At 39.9% G+C, this 13,744-nt stretch overlaps 1 protein-coding gene across 1 annotated transcript in view; it reads right to left on the bottom strand.

Annotated features, from left to right (window-relative positions):
- The window catches only part of LOC106080427 (dynein axonemal heavy chain 10), a 239,264-nt gene that overhangs the window by 86,160 nt on the left and 139,360 nt on the right, over positions 1 to 13,744 (bottom strand). The window contains 3 exon segments of the mRNA XM_059362518.1: positions 3,084 to 3,272; positions 3,328 to 4,072; positions 8,027 to 8,147. Coding sequence (XP_059218501.1) covers positions 3,084 to 3,272; positions 3,328 to 4,072; positions 8,027 to 8,147 — 1,055 coding nt within the window.

Genomic DNA, 13,744 nt, shown 5'->3' with positions numbered 1-13,744 from the left:
AGTGTGATCTCTGAGAAAGCTCGATATAAATCGAACGAAGTTATTACCTACTCCAAAAGCGACTAGCTTTGATAAAAGTGCACCATGCCAGACTCTATGAAATGCCTTGGAGATAACTAGAGCCAAATGACATTAGGTCTTCTTGGAGCGATTTCTGCGAAACCTATACTGTCTATCACTAAGAAGGCCATTGAAATCTAGGTATCCCACAAGATGTAGCTTAACCATGCTCTCTAAAACCTTGGAGAGCGCAGAGCATATCGCAGATGGCAGGTAATTCGCAGGATTCGCAAACTTCCAACGCGCCGACAAAACTCCCGCACGGTAAGCAAGGTTGAAAATGTTTCGTAGTGGACGAGCAACCGTCGAAGAACACTTACAAAGGACAAGTGGGCGTGGAGATTTATTAACATCGAGATCCGCAAGGACAGCCTTTTGACTCCACGTGTTCGAAAGAATATCTGTGGCATCGAACTAGATACACTTTAGAACGCGGCGAGCAGTTGATTGCTAAACGGCAGTCAGTAAATTAGCTGTATTAACCGGGACAGTGAAAAAGTGGTCATCTTTAACAAGATTTGGGGTTGCCGATGGGTTACCCCTTACTCTTTTTACGAATGAGCAAAAACTCTTGCTTCCTTGTGGCTTTTATAGGCAGGCCTTAGACCATAAATCGGAGGATCTGTCTATATTGCAGCTATATCCAAATCTGAACCGATCTAGGCCAAATTAAAGAATGATGTCGAAGGGCCAAACACAACTCACTGTCCCAACCTACAGCAAAATTGGATAATAAATGTGGCTTTTAGGGGCCTAAGATCCAAAATCGGCGGATCGGTCTATATGGGGGCTATATCAAGTTATAGTCCGATATAGCCCATCTTCGAACTTAACGTTGCTTATAACCCAAGAAAGAATCTATGCAAAGTTTCAGCTCAATATCTCTATTTTTTAAGACTCTAACGTGATTTCAACAGACAGACGGACAAACGGACGGACATGTCTAGATAGTCTTAGATTTTTACGCTGATCAAGAATATATATACTTTATAGGGTCGGAAATGGATATTTCGATGTGTTGCAAACGGAATGACAAAACGAATATACTCCCATTCTTCGATGGTAGGTATAAAAATAACTGTGTGGTGCAGTTTGCATATCGGCGGCGTCATTGGGCCGTACTTCTTCGTCGTCGATGCCAATCGTCATGTTGCCGCGAATGGATAACGCTACCATACCATGGTCACTGATTATTTTTGGACTAAATTGCGTATCATGGGCATGGACGACCATGCCATGCGAACTAGCCATGTCATGCGATCTAGCCATGTCCGTCCATCTGTCTGCTGAAATCATGCTACAGTTTTTAAACATAGAGATATTGAGCTAAAACCTTGCACAGATTCTTTTCTTTGTCCATAAGCAGGTTAAGTTCGAAGATGGGTTATATCCGACTATATCTTCATAAAGCCCCATATAGACCGGTCCGCCGATTTAGGGTCTTAGGCCCATAAAAGCCACATTTATTATCCGATTTTGCTGAAATTTGGGACAGTGAGTTGTGTTAGGCCAGTCGACATCTTTCTTCATGGCGCATATCGGCCATATAGACCGATCCGCCGATTTAGGGTCTTAGTCCAATAAAAGCCACATTTATTATCAGATTTTGCTGAAATTTGGGACAGTGAATTGTGTTAGGCCAGTTGACATCTTTCTTCAATTTGGCGCATGAATGTCCAGATTTGGATATAGCTGTCATATAGACTGATCCGTCGATTTAGGAGACATATTGTGTTAGGCTAGTCGACATTCTTTTTCAATTTGGCGCAGATCGGTCTAGATTTGGATATAGCTGCCATATAGACCGATCTCCCGATTTAAGGCTTTGGACCCATAAAAGGAACATTTATTGTCCGATGTGGCCGAAATTTGGAACAGTGCGTTAAGATAAGCCTCTCAACATACTTCTGCGTTATGGCACAGATCGGTCTAGATTTGGATATAGCTGTCATATAGATTGATCTCTCGATTTAAGGCTTTGGGCCCGTAAAAAGCGCATTTATTGCCCGAACAGTGAAGTTAGTTAAGACTCTCAACATACTTCTGCAATATGGCACAGATCGGTCCAGATTTGGATATAGCTGCCACTTAGACCGATTTCTCGATTTAAGGTTTTGAGCCCATAAATGCGCATTTATTGTCCGATGTCGGCGAAATTTGGGACAGTAGGCTTTGTTGGGCCCTTCGACATTCTTCATCAATATGGCTCAGATAGGTCCAGATTTGGATATAGCTGCCATATAGACCGATCTCTCGATTGAAGGTCTTGGTCCCATAAAAGGAGCAGTTATAATCCGATTTTGCTCCAAATCGGAACATATTCCGATAAAAGTGGTATGGGGCACAAGGTATGCAATTTTCAACGGATTTTGACGAAAGGTGGTTTACGTATGTACCCGAGGTGGTGGGTATCCAAAGTTCGGCCCGGCCGAACTTTGTGTATGAAGTGTTGATTCGTGAAGTACATGTGGATTCTCTCCTGATCCTATAAAATCTTGAACCTTGGTAAAAATACATACATACTCGTATAAGCTTATTTCCTTGGAGAGTAATCTATTTACCCTCACCGATCATACTATTCATAAGTCTCTGTCTGCAATTAAGTGTGTTGGTTAATTTCCATATGCTCGAATAATGTGCAGAGGAGGATAATTGTTATGTGTTGGTCGGATAGTTGCATGACTTTGATGGTGATGGCTGTGACGTTGGTGCTCTATGTAACGGTGAATTTTTCGGGGTTTCGCCACTACTGAGGGAATTGCATGGTGTGGTGTAGTGCAGCTGTCAGTGATGACACCGACAAAGACTTTGGAAACCGTTCTAATTAAGGGAAAGGTAATAGTTATTTCACTCGCAAAGGATACTATGCTTCAGCTAATAACATCATGTGTTTATATGAGTATTCTGTTGTCGCTGGGGAAGGGGGTAGCTGCTATTAACTTTTAACATTAATTGCAGCAGTCAAAAAGCTATTTGCATTTGTAACGATGTCGATTAACATCTTTGTGACTGTGTGTACTTACTTTGGCAGTGAGGAAACCATCGGAGAATAAGGATATAAGGCAGATAAGTTCCAGGTCTGGTTTAATGCAGGTCACCGGCCGGAAGAGGGCTTTAACAGATTCGGGTAATTCAGTGCGGCCAGCATAGCCGGGATTCATGGTCACAAATATGCCCACTTTACGATCGATATTAATTTCACTGCCTTCAAACTGCAAAACAAGAGATGAGAGCAAATATTTATTTGGCCCATTAAACTTAACTTACCATAAAGCGATCCAGTTTTCTTATCAAGGCATTTCGTATCGTCTGCAATTGTGTGGAAATCACACTCAATACGGAAATGTCTATACGGTTGAATTCGTCAAAGCATCCCCAGGCACCACACTGGGCCAGACCCGAGAGGATAGTGCCCACGGCACGAAAATCCATACCTTCGCCACAATTGGTGACAACACAGAGTAAGGCCATGGCTTTGGCCAAATCCTTGGTGGTCTCTGTTTTTCCCGTGCCTGCTGGGCCAGCAGGTGCTCCACCCAGATTCATTAGCAATGCTTGGGTAATGGTCAGATAGATGCGATCTGTCAGAGGCGTTATTACCAGCCGTGAATTTAAGCCCAAATACTCATAACCATAATCGAATCGTCCCGAGCACTGGATGACATACAAGTTGTCATACATTTTAATCCAATAGAATCGCAATTGGCTTTCCCAGCTAAATTCACCAGCGTCCAGGACATTATCCCTGACGAAAGCCTCGATTATGTCGCGGGCATGCACATCTATGGTGGCAATGGTCCTGAACTTTTTACGATCGTTGGGGCTGAGATTCGAGCGAACTTTTAATACCAATTCGTCCATTTGGTAATTCTGTTTATCCAGAAAATCCTTCATTGCCCTCAGATTGCCAAAGTTCTGTGCCTGATTGAAGGCCTCCTCCACCTCCGACGTCCACCATACCTGGCTGGCTGCCAAGCCAACCATACTTTGGTAATTCATTAGCCAATCTGGTCTGTTTATTGGAAATTCAGTGCAACAAATAATGAAAGCATGGTTAACGACCAAATGCGAATGAATCAATTTTATGACATGAAAGCGTTTTCATTAAATTTTACGATACGAAATAAAACAAAAACGTACGCACACCCTCAACACTTGCACGTTAATAAAAACCAATGTGGTCACCGTCAGCAGGGAGTAAGCGCGCGGGCGAGGGTTTATGTCTGCATGAAGTGAAAACCAATGACCCTTCACTCGCAACGCATCGCCATCAACATTGCCTTCTTCATTGGCAGCATCGATGCGGGCGGCAGCAGCAGCATCATCATTATCATCGGTAAACGACGGTGTTATATTGGTCTTGCGGTTAATCGATGGCAATAAAAAGATAAATCGCTTATAACGACAAAATTATTCATTGTAGGTCGTAAAAAAGTGCCACCGTACAAAAAAAAACAAGTTGTTGCAACAACCAACAGCCGCTGCCATCTCTGTTAATGTTTAAAACATAATGTTATGCTACCGCCTGTCTGCCTGCCCCACTTAAACTCCCAACAAATGGGATCCTCCAGACAGCTTCACTTGGTGCCTGGTTCCAGCTTCCAAATTGCAGGTACAATCACGGGGAGTATTCTTCACAATGCTCGGGATGACGACGTCTCTTATGATGATAATGATGATGATGTTGGTGTCACTGCCGCCAAAAACCACCAAAGATATTGTGGAAAAATGTCTTCGTAGGTTTTTCTGAGACCCATGTGCACAAGCATACAGAAGAGGCAACCATACCTGAACTGTCCAGATTTTAGCAATGGTCCTTAAATGGGGATAATGATGGCTGCTCGATGATAGAATATTCATGAAACTGAAATGTTTAGATATGGTTTGAAAAATGGTAGCTGTGGTTATACTCTTGCTGATATTGGGGACATATCTGAGGTGAAAATCTATGTGAAACTTCTCTACTATGTGTTGTCTCAACTCTTGACTCGGAAAGAGCTCATCGATAATATACACTGAAAATGTTTGTACTACTTTAAAGACTTGAGCCAAAGATTGGCAAACTTAATTTAAGGGAACATTCCCTTTGGTGAAAGCACGTTTGATGCCATCATGTATGGAACTCGATTTATTTTACATGGCCACCACGGGGACGCTTGCAGAAGCTCAGACGCCGACCTCAATTTACGACGGGTTTCAAGCATTAATCGGTTGATACTGCTGCAATTTCGTGTTCCATATTTATACGAAGTCGCTGGCTTATTGGCATAGACCATAGACTTGACGTAGCCCCACAGGAAGAGATTTAACGCAGTGCACGACCGAGGCGGGAAATCGAACGGAACATTTTGTGAGATAACATGTTCTCCATTTTTGGTTTCCAATACATTGATTGTGACATTCGCTGTGTGGCTTGTGGCCCCGTTCTGTTCGAACCACATATTCTCCAAGTCCATATCATCCAATTGGGGCCCAAAATATTCTCTTATCATTGAACGGTAGTGATTCCCATTCACAGTAACGTGCTGGTCTTGATCATCACGGAAGAAGTACGACCCAATGAAACCGCAACAAAATTAATTTTTATACCCACCATCAATATATTCATTTTGTCATTCCGTTTGCAACACATGGCAATATCCATTTCCGACCCTATAAAGTATATAAAGGGTGATTTTTTTGAGGTTAGGATTTTCATGCATTAGTATTTGACAGATCACGTGGGATTTCAGACATGGTGTCAAAGAGAAAGATGCTCAGTATGCTTTGACATTTCATCATGAATAGACTTACTAACGAGCAACGCTTGCAAATCATTGAATTTTATTACCAAAATCAGTGTTCGGTTCGAAATGTGTTCAAATTTTGACAAATTTTGTTCAGCGATGAGGCTCATTTCTGGTTGAATGGCTACGTAAATAAGCAAAATTGCCGCATTTGGAGTGAAGAGCAACCAGAAGCCGTTCAAGAACTGCCCATGCATCCCGAAAAATGCACTGTTTGGTGTGGTTTGTACGCTGGTGGAATCATTGGACCGTATTTTTTAAAAGATGCTGTTGGACGCAACGTTACGGTGAATGAACACATTTCGAACCGAACACTGATTTTGGTAATAAAATTCAATGATTTGCAAGCGTTGCTCGTTAGTAAGTCTATTCATGATGAAATGTCAAAGCATACTGAGCATCTTTCTCTTTGACACCATGTCTGAAATCCCACGTGATCTGTCAAATACTAATGCATGAAAATCCTAACCTCAAAAAAATCACCCTTTATATTCTTGATCAGCGTAAAAATCTAAGACGATCATGTCCATCCGTCTGTCCGTCTGTCTGTTGAAATCATGGTGCAAATGCAAATTCCACTAAGGAACCAGGGGCAATCTTCCCACATATCAATGAGTGCAGTCCGGTTCAAGTTGAAGCCTTCTTTTTAAAGCCGAGTCCGAACGGCCAACTTTTTTTCAGTGTAGGGAAGTATACCCGTTGTTCCACAAAGAGAAACCTTGGAATGAGCTTATAATTCAACAAGTAAAAGGGCGTTAAGATCGGCCGTGCCGAACTTTGGATACCCATCACCTCGGGTATATATGTCAACCACCTTTCGTCATAATCCGGTGAAAAATGAATAATTTATGCCCCCATATGCAGCTATATCGAAATATGGATGGTTCGATTTTTGGTAGCTTTATCCAAATATAGACCGATCTGAACCATATACCACACGGATGTCGAAAAGCCTAACATAGACTTTAAATCGAGATATCGGTCCAAATCACGTCCAAATGGAGATATCGATCCATATCCAAATCTGAACCGAACTCGGCGACATCGGACAAGAAATACGATTTTATGGGCCCAAAACCTTAAATCAAGAGATCGGTCCATATGGCAGCTATATCTAAATCTGAACCGAACTGGGCCAAATTACAGAAGGATATCGAAGGTCATAACACATCGGCGACATCGGGCATTAAGTACGCCTTTTATGGGCCCAAAACCTTTAATAGAGAGATTGGTCTATATCGCAGCTATATCCAAATCTGAACCGATCCGGGCCAAATTTCAGACAGATATCAGAAAAATATCGAAGGGCCTCAAAGAACTCACTGCCTTGAATTTCGGCGAAATCGGACAATAAATGCGCCTTTTATGAGCCCAATACCTTAAATCGAGAGATCGGTCTATATGATGGCTATAAGCAAATCTGTACCAATCAAGCCCAATTTGAAGAATGATATCGAATGGCTTAACATAACTCACTGTCCCAAATTTCAGCGAAATTGGATAATAAATGTGACTTTTATGGTCCTAAGACCCTAAATCGCGGATCGGTCTATATGGGGGCTATATCAAGATATAGTTCGATATAGCCAACTTTAAACTTAACCTGCTTATGGACAAAAAAAAAGAATCTGTGCAAATTTTCAGCTCAATATCTCTTTTTTTCAAAGACTGTAGCGTGATTTCGACAGACAGACGGGCAGAGGGACGGACATGGCTAGGTCGTCTTAGATGTTTACGCTGATCAAAAATATATATACTTTATCGGGTTGAAAATGGATATTTCGATATGATGCAAACGGAATGACAAAATGAATATCCCCCCCATTCTTCGGTGGTGGGTATTAAAAATATATTCCACCGGGATAGTATTTGATTTAGATTTTGGAAGTTGTATGAGACATACATCATACTTAGGTACTCTGGAAGTCAACTTGGTTAACGGTTTATATATCTATTCTTGCTATATTTAGACCGAATATGGCATGGTGTATTGATTGTCAGAAAAAGCTAAAGGAAGAACATTCACTTTAACGCCACCTCTTTAATTATATCTCTCTTGCTAAATACTCCTATTCTATAATCCCAACGCTTTCCATAGAACCCACATTGATTGGTGTTTACTTTTTATTGGCAGTTTCATGGTGTTATGCGACGCTATTTTCTTTCACACTTTACCTTACCTTGATATTTCGAGGTCAGTGCCGTAATCGTAGATGGCTTTTTTGGTCAAGTAACGATTCGAACGACGCATTTCATCCAAAACCTCATTCATCCAATTTTCCACACGGCCTTGAGCACGCACTGCATTGACATTTGCCATCACATTCCACACCATCAGTCATCGTTTCGTTAGTTAGTCGTCAGAGGTGAAGCACAAATAAAAATCCGCAAATGGATAGCGAAAAAGGAAAGAAAAACAAAAAGAATCATTATTTTAGTACCAATAAACTGTTCTGGGACATTCGTAAAAAATAAAGAAGTAAAAACGCGTTAATCTCGGCAGGGTCGAATCTTATTTACCCTCCGCCATTGATCGCAAAGAACGTGCCAAACGTGTCTTGAATGACTTTTTCAAATATATGGGACATTAATCTACAGACAAAGCCAAATAATTGCGCCCCCTAGAGGCTCAAGAAGTCAAATCGGGCCATCGGTTTATATGGAAGCTATATTAGGTTAAAAATCATTTGAATCATTACAGACACTGCTATTGGAAGTCAAAACAAAACACCTAATGCGAAATTTCAGTCAAGTTGGTTAAGAATAGCGCCCTCTAGAGGGCACCATTTTCACCATGGATCGCATATGTCAAGCGATTATTTCTGTTGTACTAGGGGTTTTCAACTGTTTCTATGCCAATGTTATCCAATACCTTAAATCAATATATCTCCGCCTTTTTATACCCACCACCGAAGTATGGCATTAATGGCATACTGGCATGTCCTCTTTGAAAATGCTGAAAGAAATTTGCACCATTTTCACAATATTTGCTCCAATTTAAATAGGCGTTGTGCTGAAGATATTGTTTTAGGCTTGACATTTGAATCGAATAGCGTAAATAATGAATCGAGCACACAATTCTTAGGCTTCACATAACGTGCAGTTAGCTTAATAATTTGTGCTAAAAATTTGAAATAACTTCCCGTCGTTAGAAATGACCAATAAAACAGTCACGAATAATTTAATTTTCTTTGTCTTTTTTTATTCGTTGGCCAAATCTCCTGCCAGCGTATTCTTCATACATTCAGCCACCACATTTTGTTCTCACTTTTAACGAACAAAAGAAAAAAGGATATTGTTGCAAGAGTCCATGGCTTGTTTTTTGTGCTTCGCTTTGATTGCTGGCATTTTTTGTTTTGTTCTTCTGCTTTCTTGTCAAGTTAACCATTATTACTGTTGTACTGTTTCCTGTTTCCGTTTCAATCTTCGTATTTTTCTGCTGTCGCATGTCAAAAGATTTGAATCTCTTCATTCGATCGCATCGAAAACGGAAAAATTGCTTAAAACAGCATTCGTCGGGTCGTTAAACACAACCAAAGAGTGCTCCCGAAATGAGGAAACGGAAGTTTGAGAAATTTCCTATTTGGAATTTGGTCAAACGTTTGATTTTAATGAACGCTTCATCGTTTCCTCTCTCCCTTTTTTTTTTGCAATTCTTTCGCCTTCTGTGGTATTTTCCGTGTGTGCGGGTGGATTGGGGGGCTTTGCTGGGCTATTTTATTGCTTTCTTTTTTTTTGCAGGGAGGATTCGTTCCACCAATTTATGGTGTAGCCTTGTTAGGAGTATTTGAGACAATATTAATGGCTTCATAATAATAATTAGATCCGTTAACAATATTTGCGTTGAGTTGCATGAAGTCGAGCGTTCTCTTTTGATTGTAAATTATTTGCAATTATTAATGCTTGAGGTACCATTGGAAATGCCAATTACAAATTTATGTTTTTGTTATGATTTTAACTTTATTAACGTTCTCTGTTGACCAAGCAATTAAGAGAAAAATTGTAAATTTTTACAAAGCACGAAACATGTTTAGTGTATGTCAATTTCGGTGGTACGAAAGACAAGCAATAAACAGTCAATTAGGAAAGTGGTTAGCCATTTATATTGTTGTAGAATAGGTTTTTTTTTTGCTCAAACCAAGGATACTCGAATATTATTTTATGGTATATACAACAAGGTCCTTGATTTGCATTAAAATTTTTCACAATGGACATGAGCATATACTAGGGTTGCTTTCTAAAATTTTTGGCTTCATACTGAAAATGCTAATTATTATCATCAAATATTATTTTATTGATCTTCAAAGAATCCTTCATCATGATCGATGTTTTGGCCATTCAAAAAGGCGCTGGTCTAAGCTGATCTGTGAGGGCTTGCATTGTTATGATGAACAGTGATTCATCTTTTCTTGTTGGTTTATCGAATTTTTCCCAAGACTTCGTTCATTCTTATTGTGATGTCACACATTGCGACACACATGTCACATTACCAGTTTTGCCGAAGAAATTGATGAACATTTTTTTCGATATGCTTCTTCCTCGAACAACTTTCACGTTCGATTGTTGTTTTGTTTCGGGCTCAAGTACCGAAAGAGGGGCGTATATTCTTTTTGTCATTCCGTTTTCAATACATCGAAATATCCATTCCTCACATTATAAAGTATTGGGTTGCCTAAAAAGTAATTGCGGATTTTTCATATAGTCGGCGTTAAAAAATTTTTTCAACGGCTTGTAACTCTGTAATTGCATTCTTTCTTCTGTCAGTTATCAGCTGTTACTTTTAGCTTGCTTTAGAAAAAAAGTGCGCGAAATTTTGTTTATATTTGTTTGTTTGGCGTCAATTTTAATATGGAGCCCACAAAGGAGCATTTTCGTCATATTTTACTTTATTATTTCCGTAAAGGAAAAAACGCGGAGCAGGTTGCTAAAAAGTTACGAGATGTATATGGTGATAAAGCCTTAAAAGGAAGACAGTGTCAAAATTGGTTTCGCAAATTCCGTTCTGGAGATTTTTCACTTAAAGATGAGCCACGTTCAGGTCGGCCAAATGAAGTTGATGATGACCAAATCAAAGCATTAATCGAATTGGATCGTCATGTAACTGAGCGAAAGGTGTTGCTAGTATAGGAAAACTTTATACTTGGCACAAATTCTTGTATGAATTTTTCGCAAAAGAAACATGTCATAATTGGCTAAATATTTATCGCCCGATTTACACTTCTTAAGCATTTGAAATCGCATTTAGCACCATTCATTCCAAAATTTCGCATAACGCTTTCTTCCACGGCTACCACAATATGTATGGATTTTCGTCGTATTCGCTTGGGATTCATATATAGCTCCCATATGCATGTTCGTCCGATTTCAATTAATACTGCAATAATTCAGAAGGCTTCTGTTATGACTCTTCTGATCACTGGTGATTTTCCTAAAAATCCATTTAGATTTAGATGTAGCTCCTATGTATCAACCGATTTTAACTTTAAGGACCTATGTAAACTCATTTAAATTATATTTTGAAACTATGTACCACAATGTATACCGATTATGGTTGAAAATCTTTCTTTCAAATTTTAGTTTCGACGACTTTACGTGCATACCCAATGTGGTGTAGGGAATCAAAATGTGGTGCATAATGTTAACTATACCATTCATAAATAGACTAGACCTGTTTCATATACTGAACATTGCTGTGAAAAATACCTCACAAATACTTAAAATATATGGAATTTTTCAAGGAAATTCAGTTTCTTAATGATACTTGACTTTGCGCTTCACCTCATATGTTGAGAGAAGAAAGCGAAAACTGTATAATCGTTATTTTCCAACAATAATTGAATTGTTGCTCTCCGCATGAAGAATCGCTGTAATTAATGAACAAAATTGGCATAATTTTGCTTAATAAACAGTAAAATAATAGCTGATGGTGGGTCCAGCTTGTATCTCGTCCTCTATGGCAGCGCCACCAACTCCAAGTCGGCAAATGCAATTAATTAAAGCAAATAAGAAATCTACAAACGCAACAATGCGGCGGCGGAAATCACAGCGCACCACCAACAAAAGATGCGGCGAATCGCTACATCAGTGAAAGCCAAAGAAAGGAGTAAGGGCGAGAGCGAAAAAAAATTCATTTTGAATTTTGCAATCAGTGATGCTTGTAGGCAAAGGCAAAACCATGTAACCATTATCCTCACCAACACCAACACCACTGGCCATCGTTCTGCCTTTTCTTCTCCAATTGCACCGCAATATACATATAAAGTTACAGCAAAGCATTTACCAGCAACAACAACGATGTACAATGTATCGAGCCTTTGTCAGGGCTCTCATGTGCTTGGCGACCACCACTCCCACACACTCGGGCAGCTATCCAACAAAATAACCGCCAAGCCATTGGCCACTGCCCATCATCTGCCCCATGGATCATAAGGATGGACAATGAAATTCAAGAGCGAAGGGTCCATGGTATATTTACGTTCTGTAAAAGCCAAGAGATGTAAAAGATGCAAATGATGATGATGATTATTGTTATTTTTATTGCGATTATTACTCAGCAACTGGCCACGAGCATAAGCCTGCCATGGCCGGTCATGGCATAAATGGTTGTAGGCAGATTCAACGAAAATGAATAAAATACGCAATATAAAAATAATCACAATTAAGCGAAACCTCATTGAGATACAGTGATTTTCATCTTCTCACAGCTCTTCCCATGGCCTTCGTCCCTCCCACGGTGGCAGTTCAAATGAGTGGCCAGCAATTACTGTACTTTTTCCTAGAAATTCAACCTAATGCACTCAAATTTTATTTGCGAAGACTAAAGAGCTGGAGGGGAAACCCTAAAGTGATAGACCTTTTATTGCTTCATTGCTAAACGGCAATTGTCTTTTAAAAATATTATATGTCACCTCGAAGAATTAATCTAAAACCTTATACATTCCACATTTTGCACAAAAACTTTCTAACTGAAATGTAGGTCGTTTGGATATAAAAGAAAAACAAATAAAAAAGCATACAAGTTCGTCGGGACCGATCTTTGGATACCCATCACCTCGGATATATCTTCTTATATATAAAAATCAATTTGTGTTTGTTTGTTTGTTATAGACTCAGAAACGGCTGAACCGATTTTCTTGAAATTTTCACTGATGGTGCATAATGAGCTCGTGGTGAAAATAGGTTACTAGATTTTTTGATATTTGAAGGGGGAGGGCCCTCCCCCTTACCATAATTTTCGGAAACGCCAGATCTCCGAAATGGGTGGTGCGATTTAAGCCAAATTTTGTGTGCTCACTAAAAACAAAAATTTGGTATCCAAATTTCGGAAGGGGTACCTAGGGGGGCTGCCCCACCCCCTAAGCTTACCAAATCTATATTTAGACCAATCACGACAATATGGGACTCAAATGAAAGATGTTCAAGATTAGAAAACGTATTTGATATCCAATTGTCGGACTAAGTGTATGGGGGACCACCCCAAAACACCCCTAAATCGGACATATTTACCGACCATGGCAATATGGGACTCAAATAAAAGGTATTTGCGAGTAGAATACGAATCTGATATCCAAATCTGGGACCAAGTTTCTGGAGGTCCATCCCTTCTCTAAAGTACCCCCAAACAGGGCTTATTTATGACCATTGACAATATGGGGCTCAAATAAAAGGTATTTGGGTGTAGAATACGAATCTGATATCCAAATGTGGGACCAAGTGTCAAGTGGCGAAGTCACTGAGTGGCGGCCCCATCCCCCAAAACATCCCTCCAAAGCGAACATGTTTGCTGACTATGGAAATATGGGGATCACATGAAAGGTATTTGGGAGTCTGATATTAACATTCGGCACCAACTGCCTAGGGGACGTCCCAACCCCATAACAACCCCCATATTGGACGTA

Source organism: Stomoxys calcitrans, chromosome 2, assembly GCF_963082655.1.
Source record: "Stomoxys calcitrans chromosome 2, idStoCalc2.1, whole genome shotgun sequence".
NCBI classification, from domain to species: domain Eukaryota; kingdom Metazoa; phylum Arthropoda; class Insecta; order Diptera; family Muscidae; genus Stomoxys; species Stomoxys calcitrans.
The sequence above is the reverse complement of the archived record's forward strand: the minus strand, read 5'-3'. Positions and strand labels throughout refer to the sequence as shown.